This window comes from Falco punctatus, assembly GCF_963210335.1.
Source record: "Falco punctatus genome assembly, chromosome: 1".
NCBI lineage: Eukaryota > Metazoa > Chordata > Aves > Falconiformes > Falconidae > Falco > Falco punctatus.
The window spans coordinates 125966587-125985446 of NC_137580.1; the positions used below are offsets into that span (position 1 = coordinate 125966587).

General features: G+C 55.5%; 1 protein-coding gene across 2 annotated transcripts in view; it reads right to left on the minus strand.

Annotated features, from left to right (window-relative positions):
• Window positions 1-7257: 7257 nt before the first annotated feature.
• SLC39A11 (solute carrier family 39 member 11) overlaps window positions 7258-18860 on the minus strand; it is a 98470-nt gene continuing 86867 nt past the window's right edge. Inside the window, exons 8-10 of one of the 2 annotated variants that reach the window (XM_080387029.1) lie at window positions 10462-10560; window positions 9173-9331; window positions 7258-9022 (exon numbers count right to left, since the gene is read on the minus strand). In XM_080387029.1, the coding sequence (XP_080243155.1) occupies window positions 8944-9022; window positions 9173-9331; window positions 10462-10560 (337 nt within the window). In that variant the 3' untranslated portion in view covers window positions 7258-8943. Of the gene's footprint in view, window positions 9023-9172; window positions 9332-10461; window positions 10561-12095; window positions 12394-18860 lie in introns of those variants that run through there. The other variant, XM_080387030.1, reaches the window with a different exon arrangement.

The window sequence follows — 18860 nt, forward strand, 5'->3', positions numbered from 1 at the left end:
CATTTCCCACGAGCAGGGGCCACAGGTGGGAAGCAGATATGCCCACCCACGACCCTACCTGTAGGCACCCTCCGACAGAGCTGTCAGAGCCTGATCCACTGCAGAGAGCCCCTGCAAAAGGGATCAGCCCCTGTAGCCGCTCCAGCCAAGCACATCCCGGACCAGCTGTGCAGGGCACCCACCCGCAGCGCCCCGAAGGGCAGCACAGTGACTCCGAGTCACCTGCGATGCACCAGGTCTTCTCTGCTCTCTCCAGGCTGGGATCCGCTGGCAGCTGCCTGTGGGAGGGAAGGCAAAGGCTGGGAGGCAGCTCTCTCTCCCCATCCAAGTCAGCTGGTGCTCAAGTGAAACAGGTACCTTATGATTAAGTTTTTTGTGAAATGTTAAACATCTGGAGCTCAGCGGTACAAGGCGGCCTTTGTGCAGCTGGTAAATTATCTGCAATAAAACAGCACTTGTTTTGGAGAGCTTCAAGGAGAGGGGGAGGGGAAAAAAAAAAAAAATAAAAAGAGGAGAGAGAAGCCACCCCCACTGGAGGAGGAACCTCAGACCTCTTCTGGGGTCTCACCAGCATTTTCCACGCTGTGCAGGGTGACTCGCTGCATTCACAGCAGCCTAAGACCCTGCAGAGACCCCTCCGCGTTGCCTGCAGACCCTTGCAAATGGGGTCTCCCAGCCCAGCCCAGCAGTGCCCCAGCCGAGGCACGCGGTGCTAAGCAGCCCCGCGGAGCAGCCTCCAGCTGTATTAAGTATTTGTGATTAAATACTCAGCATTTGGCTCTGGAAGGGACCTCGTCTCCTCCCAGCTTGCAGCTTCACAGCAGAAGGTGGTGTTTCCCACTGGTGTTTTCAGATTTCTTGATTTGAGAAGCGCTGATCAAATAATAATTAAAAGGGACCTGAAAGGTCAATGTCCTTAAGAAATGAAGGGCTGGGCTACACGGACAGTATCAAGCACATGGGGCTTGGGGAAGCTGGAGCTGGGGGTCCCTGTGCCTGGCAGAGGGTCCCACTCGCTCCTGCAGCTCCTGAGCCACAGCATCCGCACCCGCTCGCCACGGGAGATTGCAGTGCTCCACCTTATCAGCTTGTCATCTTGTCTGAGCAGGGTGTGTGTCTAACCCTGGAAATTAAGAGGCAGACGAGTTCAGGAATTTTGCATCTTTCCTTGGCCGAAAGGAAAGGCAAGGCAGCAGCTCCTCTGTTTCTTTCGGCAGCTCTGAGGGGTTTAGATAAACCGCACTGGCATTTTGGTGTGGAGGGGGACTCTGCTCACCTTTGCACAAAGCACAAGGGAAAAAGATTTGCACAAGTCAAAAAAAAATTAAAAAAAAAAAATCCCTTTTGCTCACAGGCCTCTTCCAAGCGTGGGGAAGCAGCAAGAGCAAGGAGCCGTCCAAGAGGCAATGAAACACCTCGGTGGATTTTAAGCCAAGGTCCGTTTAAAGAAACGATGCACACGTGGGAGGGCTGGGGAGCTCTCCCTCAGCCCCAGCCCCGGGGACAGGGACAGCACAGCACCTTGCTGGATGGGAGCATCACGTCAGGTGTCCCAGCCTGGGCTGGTGGTGCCAGCATGGCTGAGCCCCCAGCACCCCGTGCCACCCAAGGGGGCTGGGGCTGCTGCTGGCTGTGCCAGGGGACCTGGGCGGGAGGAAAAATCCCCCAAAATCTCTTTGTCTCCTTTCCACCCACCAGTGCTGCCTTTACACAGCAATTACCGAGGCCTCAGGGGCTTTCACACCCAGTCACCTGGGCCTCGCGTTCTAAACAACTTAATTTGTTTAATGACTTGGGAGGCCCCGGGGCCCCCTTGCTGTCTGGATTTGTTTCCCTGGTCTCCCAAAGGTTTTTGTGGGCGGTAGCCACCACCCAGAACTGGAGGGCACTGGAGGGCTTCTGTGAAACCTGCACCAAGACAAGTTTTAAGACATCTCCCCGGAATTCCTGGAGGTCTCTGACATGCAAACCCTCCTGGAGAGTTTGTCCATCCCTGGGAAAAGCCAAGCTGGTTGGTAGGGCTGGAGGCAGAGCAGCTCTGGGATGGACCATGACCTGGAAAGGAAGAGGGAAAGCAGCATATTGGGAGATGCTGCTTCATGCTCCAAGTCCAACCTCACACCTGCCCCTGCTGCCCCCCCGACTGAACCACCAGCCTGGGAGAAACTGGGATGCCCAGCCCTCACTGTCAATTCAACCTGGGAAAGAAAGGGAAATAAAGGGTTGGGAGTGCTGATGCTCTTTGCCTGGCCTGTGTGGAGCTGGGGGAGCAGCACTGCAGCTGGGGCTGGCACGAGTGGGGGTCCCAGCAAAGGTGGGGGCCCCGTGGAGGTGGGGTCCTGGCAGAGATGGGGGGCCCTGTGGAAGTGGGGTCCTGGGGGAGATTGGATCCTGGTGGAGGTGGGGGTCCCAGCAGAGATAGGGGTCCCTGTGGAGATGGGGTCCCAGTAGAGGTGAGAGCGCCTGTGGAGGTGAGATCCTGGGGAGATATGATCCTGGTGGAGGTGGGGGTCCTCATGGAGGGGAGAACCTTGCAGAGCTGGGATCTGGTGGAGGCAGGGGTCCCTGGGGAAGCCGAGGGCGGCGAGGAGCCCTGCACCCCAGCCGTTACCAGCACCTCCCTCCATTGTTTCCCAGCCGGCATTTTTCCCTATGACCTAATCTTCCCTTGGCTCTCGCTGGTGATTTTATGGCAGGGAAATTATTTTGCAGTAAAAGGAAAGCAGATCCAGGCCATTCTCTTCTCTCCCATTTTCATATGGAGTTTGGAGCAGCGGTTTTGTTTTCTGCTTCAGGCACAGCAGCAGGATTGTGAGACGAAATGGGGAGTGAGCGTGTGTCGCGTCTGTAATGCCTTAGTTGTTCCTGTAAGAACACGAGAAGGCAACAGCGAGAGAGAGATTTAAACAATTCCCCATGCAAACCAGCTCTGGACACAAAAGCTTTTTAGTTATCATCAGTATTTTGTAAGATTATATTAAAATAAACCTTCAGGCTCAGTTTCCTGCTCTCAAAACCCCCCTCGTAGGATCATAAGGCACAAAAACATATCCCAGAAATCTCAACCAAGGACATACTAGGAATATTTTCTCCATGTTCTCGCACAAATGACTGCCCTCAACACTGCAAAAGCCTTAAAATAAGAAAAAGGTACTAATATTGGAGCTGTGCGATATGCAGGTCCCACAGTGTGTAATTTTCCCTCTTTTTCCCATTAGGAACAACCGTCCGGATGGATTGAAGTGTTTGCAGTAGAGCCAGTCCTGCAGCGATGGCATTTCACCCCCGTGTTGGCCGTTCGCACCTCACACACCAGGTCAGGCACCACGTGGAGAGCATTCCGCCGAGGCGGCCAAGGAGCCTTCGCGCAGCCACCCCCTTCGGTTGGCCGGCTGAGATGAAGGGGGTTCGGTGGAGCAGCCAGAGAAGGGCAACCAGGGGATCACCCATGAGCCACAGTCCCAGCACAGCACGGACACGAGCACGTAGCTTTCTGTGGGCTGGATGACCACGCAAGGCTACATACACTTACAGTGCCAACACCCGCCTAAAGAGAGAGACAGGCATTAGATCTCCTCCAGGAACTCAATGACCCCACATCTGCCCTAGGAAAAGGGCACGCTGAGCTGAAATTCCTTTTCTTCCCTCCAGCCCCCCAGAACCAGGCTTGTTCCTGAGGCTGGGGGTCCACCCTGGGGCTGAAGCAAGGCAGCGTGGCACAGGCAGGGCCAGCGCCATGGGCTCGGGGCGCCCGCGCCAGCCCGACGCAGGGAGAGGAGCCGCATGTTTGCTCCCGAGCTCGGAGCTGGGAGCCTGCGTGTGTGCGCACGAGAGCGAGCGTCTCGATTTTAATTGCAGCCTTGTTGCCAAGTACAACAAAGTCCGCGTACAAAGTATAGAAGTCATTTTGTCTTAAGGTTTGAATTGTTTCTTTCCTAAGGGGAGGGGAGGGAGGTGAAATCCATTCTTTTATAAGCAATGACTCAGGTGCTACGATCTACCCTGGGCGCGCATCTTGCAAGCCCAAGTAATGTTTTGTGCTGTGTTTTGTTTGACGGCATGGGCCCTAATAATGGGATTATTGTTCGGTTGCGTGCAAAGCCCTCGCTTGGGGTTTTGCTGTCCCCGCCCAACCCTGCAAACCGCAGCCGCCTTCGCCTTCCCCAGCACCCCGGCACAGGCTGGTGAGCGCCCGGCACCGCGGAGGGCCCACCTGCCCATTCCTGCTCCCTGACTCACGGCACCATGCACGGGCGACGACGTGAGCCATGTCATGCCAGTGCGGGGAAAGGCGTGCTTTCCCTGCCCCGGTTGCACAACCATAACCGTAACCCTTCACCGTGCTCTCTCGGGCTGGGTGCAAGTGAGCTGGGTAGGCAGAAGGAGCTGCCAGGGAGGGAAGAGCGGCAGCCGAGGCAGCATCATGCCATGAGAAGAGTGGCAGCCGAGCCAGCGTCGTGCCACAGTGCCAGCCTCTGCGCTTGCCACGTGCTTGCCACGTGCCACCCTGGCACCCACTGGGAGATGCCTGGCATCGTGCAGAGGCAGGGAGTAAGGTGGGATTTGCCTGGAGCAAAGGGGACGGTGCTTTCTCCTCGCACCACAGCTCTGGAAGGGATGGAACAGCCACATCCCCGAAGCACAAAGCCCAATGCTTCACACCGCACACTCACCGCCCCAGGTAATCCCCTCTCCAAAGCCCTAATCCTCGGGCAAACACATCTGCAGTGCCTCGCACCCGAGCTATCAGCAGCCTCTCCATCCACCACTTAGTCATACGCACAACTTGGTGCCCATCCCAGGCAGCTCTCCTGGTTGCAGAGGAGCTTCCCCATGGACTCCACCGCCGCCTCCTCACCAGCCACCAACTGCCCGACCGGGTACCGTCCCCACGGCCATCCTGCGGGACAGCACCTCGGTGATTCAGCCTCTGAAAGAAAAAAAGAAAATAATCACAAGAAAAGCAGCAAAATATGCCCAGCGCTGCATCGCTGGGCTTTTTGTCACAGCAATACGCTTGGCGAAGCTCTCCAAGCACGAGCTGCACAGCCGGGCACACATGCTTGCACACGTAGTGCCGAACCCCCTCCGACTCCGCGCTGCCAAACGCAGCCACCTCCAGGGCTGTTAAGAATTGGGGGAATTTCCCATTTTCTACTAAACACTCGGGTCATCCCCCTTCATTAGCAGGGCTTGAAAAACCTCGAAACATCCACAAAAGCATCAGCAGGCAGGCTGCAAACTTACGCTGGGGTTTTGGGTCATTTTTAAACCCCATTGCAAGAGCACATACATGCACTGCTTAGGAAAAGATCTTTACCGTTCGGGGTTTGAGGCTTTTAGATGGAGAGGAGCCACAGTTTAAGTTTTCCTCCAGCCAATGCAAAAAGTTATTACTGTTTCAAGACAAAACTCAAAAATCTGAAGTTTTTTAATTTTACTGAAAAATTAGTAGGGGGGAGAAATCACCAGCATAGACACTGCAATTAGTATTACGCTTGTGAGGGGGTCAAAGGACACTTCAAACTGGTTGCAGGGACCGCTGTGCCCCTCCGAAGGCTTCCTGCCACCATCAGAAGGATGGAGAAATAGAAAAAACCCTCCTCCTGTGCTCACCATGAGTGTATGTGTGTGTGTGCTCGGGCCAGGGGGTTCTCCCCATCTCGCAGAGACACAGGACGGCTTCACCGAGGGGGCTCGGCAGCGTTGCCTGTGATGGGGAGGGACCACCCGGCTGCCAGAGCCCTCCAGGAGGGCAGAGCCCCCCTGCATCCCGGCACGGGTTTGAGGCCAAGCACAGCCTGGTCTTCCGAGACCCAGCTCCAGCCACGGGATAACTTTCCTCTTTTCCCTCCAGCTCGGTCTCTGCGTGAGAGCCGGCTCCTCCCTGCCGCCGAGCAGAGCCCGGCTCCATTTTGCAGGGCTCGGCTGTGTGTTTATATTACCTTCGCTCCCAACTCCACCTTTCCATTGACAACTGTTGTATCCACGGGTAATTTCAGGCCTGGCCCCCAGCCAGCTTTTCAATCATACCAAGGAATAGATATATAATCTCATTCACCTCCAGGGTACAAACAGAAAAGAAGAATTTTCGTATGTGCTTTCTGCATCACCCTCCCCACTCGCTTCCTATGGGTCCAATGTACATAATTATCTCGGCTGGCTACATCTAAGCAGGATTAAATGCTTTACGTGATATTATCTCCCAGCAATCTGATTACAAGGCTGCCTTTAAATGTATAATGTGGTTTTTTTGTACCAGCTTACACCACACGCCAGAAATCAAATAAGAAAATATCTCCAACAGTCTGCAAGAAAACCCGACCCGTGGACACTCCTGAGGTTTTAAAGTTTCAGGAAAAGGCTTTCGGCTGAAAACAGAGCGCTAAAAGCTTTGCAAACACTTCTACTGTGTCTAGAAACAAGGTGAAGAGCAGTGGGAGATCGCCCAGCCTTCCCACTGGTGGCACTGGGAAGGAGCCACTGGCTGCAGTGCAGGGTGCAGGGAGCTCTTGTTCCCAGCCATGGGCAGGTCCCTTCCCTCTCCCTGCCCTGGGGCAGCAGGAACAGCCCTCGCCCACTGGTTTTAAGAAGAGGGTCCTGACACCCCTCATTTTTCCCACCAAGGGCCATAACCCCAAATTCCCCCTGTGCCCGGAGAGACCCCGCTCATGTCCGTAGCCCCGCGGATCCCAGGGAAGGTCGGGTCCCCCTTCCCATCCCCGTACCACAGGACAGCAGCTCTCTGGGCTGCCCCAAACGAGCATCACCCCTGTGGCTCATCCTGGGGCTGCGGGATGCAGGCACAGCATCCCACAGGGCTGCGATGAACCAGGGAGGGCACCCACCCGTGGGTGCGTGGGGGAACAGACCCCCGCGTGTGAGCGTGGTACCGGCACCCCCGGGTCAGTGCAGGCAGAGCTGCTTCCCCCTACCCGAGATTTCTTGCCATTGCTTTTTTCTGAGTCATAAGGCATGAGCCGGTGACAGGCGTTGCACCTGGGGGTGAGCTGGTCGGCTGCAGCAAACCCAGTGAACGCTAAAACACACTCATGGGTGCCCGGATGAGGCACTGCAAAGCTGCCTTCGGCTTTTTTTCCCCGTTTTTTTCCTTCCCTGAAGAGGCTGCCATCCTGGTTGAGAGGCAGGACCTTGGAGAAGCCAGGAACAATTAAGCTGGAGAAAAGAAACGTAGCAGAACAGAGGAAGAAGCAGCAAAAGTATGGCTTTACAGCATTAAAATAAATCAGAGCAAACTCTGAATTTCCCATTTATTTGAAAACAATCACAGTTAAAAGGTCAAATCCATTGGCAAACAGTAGTTTTGTATCATCCAGAGTGACACACGAAGTACAAATGAAATCCAACCAAAAAAATAAAATAAATGAACCAAACAGAAATGCATGGCTCTAGCTTAGCTTATTCAAGCCCGTTCCCTTTGGCCACCCTTCCTGCAGCTTCTCCAGCAGGATGGAACGGTGGTCCCTGACCCCCCCACCCGCAGCCTCGCTCCCCCGAGAGCTGCACGGCCATGGAGGGACCGAGATGCAGGCAGCAGCCAGGCAATCCAGTTATTCCTGCTGAGGGGACTCACGAAGCCCTTCTTACCACAGACACGAGCATCCCTAGCGAAGAGGGAGGTGGGGTTCACAGCATCCTTCCACCTTCGGCATTTTGCTCCTCGCTTGAGCCTGCAGCAGGCGCAGGGAGGGACGGGCAAGGCTGGCTCCTCAGCCTGGAAGGGACTAATCCTGCCTGCTTGGGAACAGCCGTTCAACAAGAGATGCTTGAAAAGCAAAGGGTGAAGAGGCAGGTACACACGGTGCACGTTTCTGGCTCCTCAGGTACGATAATTAATTCACCCTGATGAATTATTTCATCCTGACGCTGCTCAGTGAGACGAGGGCTCCCAGCACGCTCAGGTCCTGGCTCAGCTCTGAGCTCTTCTGTGGGGTGAAGCGCGACCAGGGCCACCGCTGGGAAAGCCCTGCGCTGGTTTTCTGGGGAGTTATGAACCATTGGAAGCAGCAGCCGTAAACCAGCAATCGCTCAGCAAGGCCAGACACAGCCACGGGCTCATGTGGAAACACATCCCGCTCTGCACCACTCAGGCAGCACATCAACGACAACACTCGTGACCACATCTTGCCTTTTCAAAAAGTACATGCTAGAAAATGCAAAAATTCTTCCTTCCCATTTGTTTGTTTGTTGGGGTTTTTTTCAGAGAAAGCCTTGGGATATTGGACACAGTGCAGTGGATCAATGCCCCACCTAGGAGATAAACTCAGGAAAAAATGACATTTCCCTCTTACAGAGGTCCCAAGACAATTCATTTTTATTTGCCTGGACTGTTTGCATCCATCAAAACAAATACCCTAAAACACTCCCAAGGCCCAGCGGGATACACGAGACCTGCGATCCCACAGAGGACTGTACGTGTTACCTTGGCCCTAACACCTTCCACCTGCCCTTCCAGGACAGTGCCAAGTTGAGGCTCTGTGAGGAGTTTACTCCATCCAAATGCCTTGGTACTTAACCACAGACCAGCTTAAACACGCGACATCAAATTTCTAATCTTCTACAGAACAAAGATGGCCAAAACCCAGAGCGGCCTAACTCAGAAACCAGCCCAGCGTGGCAGGGAAAGGACAGGGTGACCTGCAGCCTGGCCAACGGGGGGTCCAGCGACCCTCCTGGGAGGAAAAGAAAATCTGGTGGTGAAAGGAAACCAGGACCTGCACGGAACCACCCGTATTTGTGCTTTGAAAACCATCAACATGACATTGGAAGGGAGGAAGAGATATAAAATTATAGGAAATCAACACCGAACCAGATCCAAAAAAATATATATACAAAAAAAATCTAGAGGATAACGTGTGTCCAGTTCCAAACACCGCTGCACAAATGGCTCTGAAGTCTTCTCCTGGGGAACGGCACGCTTCCCTACCCCAGCCCAACGTCCAGGGACATCATCACCACAAATCCTAATATCGAAGTCCAGGACGCCAGCTTCCCGTTGCCACTGCAGGGAGAAAAGGGGAGGGTGTCAGCTCCTGGGACTGGCTTTTCGGATGGGGGAAACGCTGCTTTGTATCTCATCCAGGCAAGGGAAGGGATCTTCCAGTTCCCCCGTGTCTATCTGCCTTCCGTGGTTGTCACCGAGGGGCCTCACCTGGTCTGCGCCTCGGGGATGATATCGTCCATCACCACGTAGACCATCGCTCCGGCAGCAAAGCCCAAGGCGTAGGGGAGTAGAGGCTCCGCCACCACCACGGCGAAGGCACCAAAGATGCCAGCTAAGGGCTCCACCATGCCGCTCAGCTGCCCGTACCTGCAAAAGACCGAGACTAAAAGCCACCGCAGACCTGGCACATGGGTGGCACAGCCTTCCCGCGGAGCTGACGGGCTCTGTACTCCCCGGCCCCACTGTTTTCCCCAGTGCCACAGTGGCCAGGAGCAGGTTGGCCACCCTGCCAAGTCACCCAGGTTATTTTAAACGGGCAATGAAGGTGTTTTGCCCTAACCCAGCTGCTTTTTCCAGGAAGGGAATTAAGGCACGACCCGATTCCTTCCCCCAGGAGCTCTGCAGGACTTGGGGATCCAGCTTGCAAGCAGGGATGGGTCAGAGAGGAAACATTTCCAACAGCATAGCTCAATCCCAAAGAGGCCATCTGGCCACAGCCTCAACCAGGATGAAACTGTGCTCTTCCCCCTCGTTGTCTTTCCCTCTAGGACTGTTTTAACTCTCCGGACCATGGGAACTCCCTTCCCGGCAGCAGCAATCCTGGTGCAAGTCCCAGCACCAGCTGCGCTTACTGCATTGGAGGTGGGTGGGAGGAAAAGAAAACAAAGCTTTGGCGGGAGCAGTTTCCAAGCCGCCCCCCTGCCCTCCCATCCATCACCCGGCTGAGCACACGTGCACGGGCAGGAACGCAGCCCTGCGCTCGCAGGGTTCATGCCCTTGGCTTTTTCACCTTAGGGAAAAGAAAAAAGAAAAAGTGGGTTTGAAATCCAGCTTGGAGTGAAGTAAGAGGAAAAACACAATAAAAGAAAAATGATGAAGAAAAAAAAATCCCACCAAACAAAAACCTGTTTAGTGCAGGATCTGGGAGCTCCCCACAGGCACTCGACAGGCAGCTGAGGCAGGATGGGGTGACCTGCCAGGGTCACCCATCCATCCATCCCCTGGGAACCGGAGGCTCGGACCGGAGCTCAGGCACTGCGGAGGGAGAGGGCAGCGCTCACCGCCCTTCCGCAAAGCTGGGAACCAGCAGCGCGCCCGGCAGCAGCTCTCCGTGATGTAGGAGGGGACCAGGCAGGTTTGGAGTAAGCCCAGCCCAAGGGCAGCTCAATGACAGAGACATGCAAACATATACAGGGATGAGATCTATAGGTACGCGCTCATCGGGAGCTGCTGGCAGAGGGCTCTCATGTCCATGGGTGAAGAGGAGCTCAGCTTACCAGAACGCTTTCCATGTTGAAAATCCCGCACCGCGTAAAGGCAAGCTGACAGCCAGGCCCTCCGGGAAATTCTGAATCCCAATCCCAATGGCCAAGTTCCTACCCACACAAAAAAAGCATAAATATATATATATATTAGTGGAAAGTACAGCCTGGGGTAGGCTGCTGGGAGCTAAGAAGAAAGAAGAAAAAAAAAAAAAAAAAGGCATTATTAAAGTATGCCATTTGAATGGAAGTGCACCTAGCCCTGGGGCTAGGCATGTTAATATTTAACATGAACACAGCAAATTTCATCTTCAAAGAGCTCCACAGCATTTCACCAGCATCAGCACCAGCCCTGGGAGCAACAGAGACCAGACAGAGAAGAAGCTTATCCAGGGAGGCCCCACGAGGCGTTTCCAATCCAAGCTTCCCGGGAGCTGCAGCATCCCCGGGCCTTGGCATTTCGTAGAATCACAGAAGGGTTTGGGTTGGAAGGGACCTTAAAGATCACCTAATTCCAGCCCTCTGCCACCAGCCCAGGTTGCTCCAAGCCCCGTCCAGCCTGGCCTTGGACACTGCCAGGGATGCTCTGGGCAGCCTGTGCCAGTGTCCTGCCACCCTCACCATAAATAATTTCTTCCTTATATCTAATCCAAATCTCCCTCTTTCAGTTTAAAGCCATTCCCCCTTGTCCTGTCACTACAGGCCCTTGTAAAAAGTCCCTCTCCAGCGTCTTGTCAGCTCCCTGGAAAGTGCTCTAAGGTGTCCCCAGAGCCTTCTCTTCTCCAGGCTGAAGAACCCCAGCTCTCTCAGCCTGTCTGCACAGGAGACGTGCTCCAGCCCTCTGAGCATCATGCCTGGAGCACTCCTGGGATCACAGCTTCCCCCCTGCTGGGGGGGGGCTTTGCCAGAGGGACCCCAACACAGCCCTGGGGGGAGCTGGTCCCTCTCCTGTAACCTGCCCCAGCTCCCACTGGCACCATACTTAACCACTGCCTTACAGCCCTGAGGCTCGTCAGAAGAGTAGCACGTTTTAGCCACAGGATTTTGCTTGCTTTCTCTCTTTTTTCTCCCCTCTCGCATCCCATGGAAAGGCAGCACTTGGACTTCCAAAGCCAAAACCAGCCGGAGGGGAGAGCCAGTCTGTCCATCACCAAAGCAACACAGGAGGAGGCAGGCTGCTGCCAGGACCGATTCTCCAGGCACAAGAGAGAAAAAGCCTGACAAAGGGGGTTAGGCAGGCAGACACGGTGAACTTGAACCGCTCCAAGTAAAGCCTCACGTCCCCAGCAGGAGACAACACAGCTCTTAGAGCTGACAGCTGAAGGACAGCCAGAAGAGGTTCGAAGAGACAGCCAAGTGCAGAGAACGAGGTGAGGTTTCTCCTTGCTTGCCCCCTCCCAGTTGATACTTAAACCCTGTTTCAGCACCCACCTTCAGAGCACCCACCTGCTGCTCTCCTGCCCAAGCCTCTCCCACCAGCAACCCCATGGTGGGACCAGCACATCACCCAGAGCTGATCCAGACCGGGAATAGCTCTGTGAAGAGCTGGCGGTCACGAAAGCTGGATTTCCAGTGGGAGGGCTTGTCAGTTCTTCTGCACCCCAGCTCCCTGCACCAGCACCTCATTGAGCAGGGGGTGCTCTCGGCACCCCCCACCCACACCGTCACCCATCCTCAGCTGGTATTTGCTCCAGCCTTGGGAACGGTCCTTCCCCTCGGTTTTGATTTTTGGTGGAAATCAAGAAATTGGGATAGGGAGTTTTCTCCTTCACCCAAGATACAAAAATATTGCAGGCACCAAACCAAATGGGGCTCGTTTCTTTACGGCGTGCGCTCCTTAGGTTGAGCAGCTCCGTGAGAGCGGACGGGAACTTGTTCCACACTTGGAGCATTTCTCCCATCGTGGCTTCACTGGTGTGTGTCAGCGGAGGCAGCCGCAGCCTGTCCCTGGGGGGACACCAAGAGTGTGACCGTCCCGGGGGGCTCAAAGCTCCAGCAGGGAGGTGCTGGGCTGCGACCTGCCCCAGCCCACGGCTCCGAACGGGACCCCAGCGCCTCCCCGCAAGGTCAGTTATTCCTTTGCCAGCAGCTGAAAGCTCCCTTTGCTGCTTTAAACACTTGTTTCCTATTAGTAAAATAAGACTGGTGAGAAAAATCTCTCTGGGTTGTTTAAACTTCTACCAGGGTTTACAGAAGAGGGGAGGGGAAGGGGGAGAGGCTGTGGGTTTCCCTAACCAGGACAGGCTCTTACAATCAAAAACATTATTCAAGGGAAAGAGAGAGAGAACGGAGGGGGAAAAACATCCCTTTTAGAAAACACTGGAGCTGCTGTCTGTGTGCTGAGTTGGTTTTTTTTCCTCCTTCCCTAGCCTTCGCACAAAGCAGCTATTACTGGCCCCGACCACAACAAATTAATGGGGTGGGAGAGGGAGGTGTGAATGGAGGGGTCTGTACGGGAAGGGTGGTGAGCCCCCCCCTCGCCCCCGGTCCCGCCGGGAGGAGGGAAGCCCGCGCTGACCCCTTGCCCTGCAGCAGCCCCGGGGGAGAGAAAGCCCCGAGGGGCAGGAGGAAGGGGAACGTACCCCAGGGAAAGATCCAGCCAGAGAAGCCCAGGTGGGCGGGTTTGCCCCTGCTCCCCTCTCTCTCCAGCACACACCTCTAGCAAAACCCATCCGGGCTCCCCGAAAGCAAAAACCAGCCCCAGCCGTACAGCTTGGGCCACCTCCCCAGCAGCACCAGATGCCCAGCGGGTTTGGCACGTGCTGGGGATGGGGCTGCAGCCGGCTCAGCAAGCACAGCAAGCAACGGGCTGCAACGAGCAACGTGCCATGTGCCACGGCACACACACGCCACGGCCAGCGACATGCAACGGCACGCAGCGTGCCACGCGCCACGGCATGCACACACCACGGCGAGAAACACGTGTGTGCAGTGGGTCACGGTGTGCTCCACACCAACATGGAACCCACTGGGGCCAGGCCACTCGTGTCCCCAGCCCTCGGCAGGTAGGCAGCACTGTGTGCCCCCTTCCAGGTCAAGATTTTAACCTGTTTTCCCCAGAAACACGGGTGTTGGCATCACGCCGCGTGGGTGCTGGCAGTCGGGGCAGGCGTGGGGCGCAGGCACGCGAAGCCTCAGCCGGCAGCACGGCAAGAGGCACAGGCCACCAGAGACCCACTGCCGGGCTGCAGGCGTTCCTGCACGTGGGGTTTCTTACTCCTGCCTCGGGACACCCACAGGCAGAAAGGACCTTCTGGGCTCAGCATCAGGCTCAGAAGGTCCCCATGTCATCTCCTGGCCTCCAGCCCCGCCAGATCCCCACAAAGGTCTCCTGCTTGCCCAGACCACACTCCCCCACCCCTAAGACCACTCGTTCCTTCAACGCTTCCTCCCACCACAACTCTGCTTAAATATTTCTTGGACTTTGGGGCCTTTTGAGCCTTTCCCAGGGACACTAATCTCACCAGGATGAGGATAACTCCATGACAACAAGGAGGCCAGGAACACCTAAGCCTTCCTATTTGCTTTGCCTTGGTTCACTGCACGAATGGTACCTCCACTCGCCTCTCAGCGGCCACCTCCGTTTGCCCAGCACAGTGTCTCGGGAGAAGTCCAGGATCTATGGCAAAGAAGATTTACTTCCAGGGCCCAAGTGTGAAACAAAACCATCCCAAGAGACATTCCTCTCCCCCTTCACCACCGAGCTGTGCACACCTCACACCTTCTCCGCAGCTCCCGTGTCGAGCTGGCAGCAACACAGCGGGTGAGAAAGCAACTGAATCAAAGCTGCATTGTGCATGAGGAAAACAAAGGCGTCCTTATTACGGAAATAGGTGGGGATTCTTGGAAGGCTTCCCCTGACTGCAAAGAAATACATTGTAAAACAGATGCACAAAGACAGACTGCAGCAGCCTGGCCCAGGGGAGCTGAACCGGCTGCCCACGGTGAGCGACTGGGCACAGAGGAGACGACAATGGGGAGACGAGCCAACGCAGCCAGAGGGAAAATCATCAGGATGAAATGTTCGGAGACCTAAGGGTCTCTAAGGGACGGCAGGTGGGGAATAAGCGATAGAGAGGTGTTAGAAGCAGATCCCACCTGGCCTGATGGGTCACCCAGACCCAGCTAGAACACATTTTGCAGACGAGGATAATCTGTGGCTCATCCCCAACCTACAAACGTGCATTGGTCTCAGTGCCCTGCCCAACATGAGAATGTCACTTGGGTGTCTTCTCCGTTTGGGCAGAAACAGAAAATTTGTTTCTCTGAGTCAACGGACTCAGGTGCCATTGGAAGCATCGAGGATCCAGGAACCAGGAACCAACATGCATTGGACATGTTACCTTTCCCAGCTCTCTCCCTCAGCTTCCCCATCTGTAAAATGGCCGTGACAACAGCGATGTCCTCCACAACCTTCTCAACCTGGGAACAGAAATACCACTAGGACACGTGCCGTCTACACGTGAGCTCTGCAGAGACCCAGCGATGCCGGGATGGCTCTGCCCTTGCACTGGCTGATCTTCTGCAGCAGAGCCCAGTGTTGCAGTTTTAAGGAAGGAAAGGTAAAACCGTGGCATCCTGGTGGAGCTCCACTGAGGACCAGCTCCTTGTGGCAAGAGGGAAAGACTCCATGTCCCCCGGGAACGTACCAAGGCTGGACCTCCTACCCCCAGCTCGCCTGCCAACTGCTATGGCACCACGCTGGGAGACTTCAAGTTCACTTTCAAAAAAAAGTTGGCATCTCTGCATATTTGCAAGGTCAAGGCACAGAAAGCCTTCTATAAGCCTAAACCCTTGTTTTCAAGGGCCTATTCTTTTACAAACTGATTATGAAAGCAGGCTACATATTCTTAACAAGCCCCTTTTCACTACGGCTTTCAATTCCCTCCAGTGTATAATGTGCATGTGTATTCTTGCATGGCAGGCCCTTACATACTGTTTTGATTGTTATCGTCTTGCCATGAAAGGGCCGATTGTTTTGGGTTCCCAAGATTACATCATGGCTCCCACTCGGGCCGCCCGTCGAGGTGTTTGATCAGGGCTCGCAGGTGGGAAGGAGCTCTGCGGCCAGCGCGGGCCCGAGCGCTTCCCCTACCTGCCCCACCTGCCCCACCGCTGCCGGCACGCTCAGCCCCGGCGCCACGGGGGGCTCTCACGCCTGGAGGCGGCCAGGGAGTGGCGGGGGGGACAGCGGTCCCCACTGCCAGCCCCCATGTCACGGGGACGTGCTCCCACCCTGAGCCATCCACGGGCACACGGGGCTCCTGGTGACTCCGTTGCCTGAGGTGCTTGGCATTTTAAAGGTCAAATCTGCAAAAGCAGGTAGGAGGACGTTACTCCCGCAGATTTACCCTTTGATAACACAGTTATCTTTCATCTCAAATGCTCAAACCCATGAAAAATAAAAAAAGAAAAAGTGGATACAAATCTACTATGCCTCCTCCTCTTGAGTGCAGCTACCAGCCCTGGGGACGCAGAAATGCATGGAACGTGCTCCCCCATCCCAGCCAGGGGATCCAGCACGTACCCCCATCCTGGGCAGGGGATGGGGCACGTACCCCCATCCTGGGCAGGGGATGGGGCACGTACCCCCATCTCAGGCAGGGGATGCGGCATGTGCTGCCCATCACACGATGCCTTGAGCCTGAAAGCCCTCAGGACCCCTCCACAGTGGCAAAGAAACAAGCAGGCTGGTAGCCACTGCATGATTGCCCAGTTACGCTGACGTACAGACAGACTGGAAATTATATCTGAATGGAATCCGACAAAAACAGGCACCCTGTTGTCATCTGGAAGTCAACAGCAGAGCCTCCTCCCAAACCGTGCCATGAGCAAGGTGCTTTCCAAATGGCACCAAAGAAAGTCAGCACATCTGAAAGGAAACAAAGGGAAGAGGACAAGTGGCAGGAAGGAATTTGGGGCACAAACCCAGAGAAGAGCTGCAGAGATCAGGAGGCAGGAATGGGCTGGACAGTCGCACGGACACCTATCTCCAATGAGAACAACAAAAGCACAAGAGGCAAGGGGCACAGGCTGGAGTGGTTTCGTAGGCTGTGCACCAGCCACGCCAGCCTGCGCCAGGAGTGGGAAAGCAGGCTGGATCCGCGCTGGAGCCATGTGTGGCAGCCACAATGGAAACAACACCTGCTCCAGCGGTACTCAGCCATTTCGGCACTGCTCCTCTCGGTAGCCACTTCCATACCTCCTCCTGCCCCTTGCCTCCCTCTCCCTACCCAACTGCCTGGGCTCTAAGCAGCGTGCCGCCTGGTCTGTATCACATCTGCTCGGCTGGCCCAGCGCCAGCCTTAAATACACACCACCTTGGATCTGCATGCAGTAAACATTTACAATTTTAGGAAATTTTACCCTTAATTTATCCCAAAGGCACGTAAGCTAAGTTCAAAGTCATAAAACCTGCTCTCGCCTCTGACTACAGCAGCCAGGACGTGAACTTTAGCTGAAGAGCAAGAGATTTTCCAGTTTTCCCAATATAAATCCCCACCGGTGCCAGGCCAGCCCAGGACGGGGCTGCCACCCACCTCCCCTCTCTGGCAAACCTCAGCTCAGGCAGGGCTCGGGCTGGCAGGATGGGGAAGCCCCTGTGCCACCTGGCCAGCTGCATCCTGCGCCCCGAGGTGACGGGGATGAGTCTGTGCATGAAGCATCCAAACATGTTCACGTGCCTGAGCTGGCTCCATCTTCAAGTTACATCACTTTGCTAAAACGCGCAGGACTCTTTTGTTTTTCTTTCCTTTCCCCAACCTGCCGTGTGTCGGTGCGCCCTGTGTCCTGCCCACGGCACACATGCCACGGCACACGGCCAGACTTGCACAAGTGCCGAGGCCCCGTCCTACCTCCCCTCCCAAATCCCAATCCAACCAGCATCAAACACAAAGCTCAGCTCCCCTCAGCATCTCACGGTTGCTGCATCCTCCGGCACCCCCCCAGGAGGACTGCCCCCCCAAACCCTCCCCACATGGACCACCAAGTTGTTATCGTTTGGCCGAGGAAACTGGGGACTGGCATGTGAAAGGCAAGTCCTGGGGGCAGCTGGCTCAGGGTGTGACAACACCCCACAAGGTGCGGCACAGCGCGAGCGAGGGCTGTCACACCGGGTACCAGGCGCTGCCAGCCCGGGCTCAGATACCCCATGGGGCTGGGGCATCTCCCCCCCACCTCAGAGAAACCAGGGGGGCTCAGCCAAAAGGAGACAAGCCCCGACACCCGCCTCCAGCCATTCCCCAATGCCAGCAGCTGCCGGCAAAAGCAAGTTCAAAACCTCGACGTCAGCCGGGGCGGGCAATAAGTGATAGCAGCCGCGGCTGGCCGGCCGTCATTGTTCTGGTACGGCAGGCACGTATCTGCCGCCGGATCACACCGAGGGCTCCCATTGTCTACAGACTATTTATTCCTCTGAGGTTTTAAAATCTTTATTCTTATCTGCCTGGTTATTTATGTAACTGTTTGATTTATGAGTCAGACTCACGCACAGGGTAAAAGTTCACATCTCCCCCGATCCGGGAAGCACAAAGACATGTTTCATGAGCTCCGTGCACTCCTGCTCTCTTCTCTCTTTCGCCGTGTTCTGACCTCAGCTGTGCAGCAGGAAAAGCCTGGGGAGCCTCAGCACTTTCTCCTGCTGATAAGAGCGTGAACGCAACCTGTGAGGGCAGGATCTGGCCAGCGGCGGCCGAGCCGAGCCCGCCTGCGGCTCACAGAGGCTGGTACCTGCAAAACCAGGAGGAGACGTGACCGAGCCCTGGCAGGAGGTGCAAGCTGGGAGGAATTACCCTTGTCCTGCTGCTTGCTCCCACGGGACATAATGAGAAGCAGGATCCATCGCACGGCCAAATTCCTATTTGCACAGTTATGGTCTACCTAGCTAAAAAATTAACAGGTACTTATAAATGCACGAAGACGTCACTTCCCACTCTCAGCATTGCTCCCCCGTCATATTTACTGTGGTTAATTTCATGCCCGAGGAAAGGGACCAGCAGGAGACCCAGATATTCCCAGGTCCGACGCCAGTGACATCACCCACACCCGCAGGGGCTCCCGGCAGCTCTGCCCAGCCAGGCGGGGAGTGGGGACCTGGTCTGAGGGGGCACAATGCTCTGGCTGCAGACGGTCAGCCCCATGAGAGGTGCCCCTCTGCCCCTGCAGCAGGAGCTGCCTCAGTCTCCCCATGCATAAAATAAGGAGAGGAAAGCAGCACTAAAAAGCAGCATGTAGAGCGGCAGGACCCCTGCCATTGCCACTATTCACAGCATCTTTCCTTTTTCAGAAGCGTCTTTGCATCCCTAGGGGCCACCCCAAGCCCTGCAGACACCCAGCCCCCAGGCACCCTGGAAATCCCACCCAATGGTTACAAGCAGAATGGCAACCACCACAAAATGAAAAGTTTGCAGGGATGG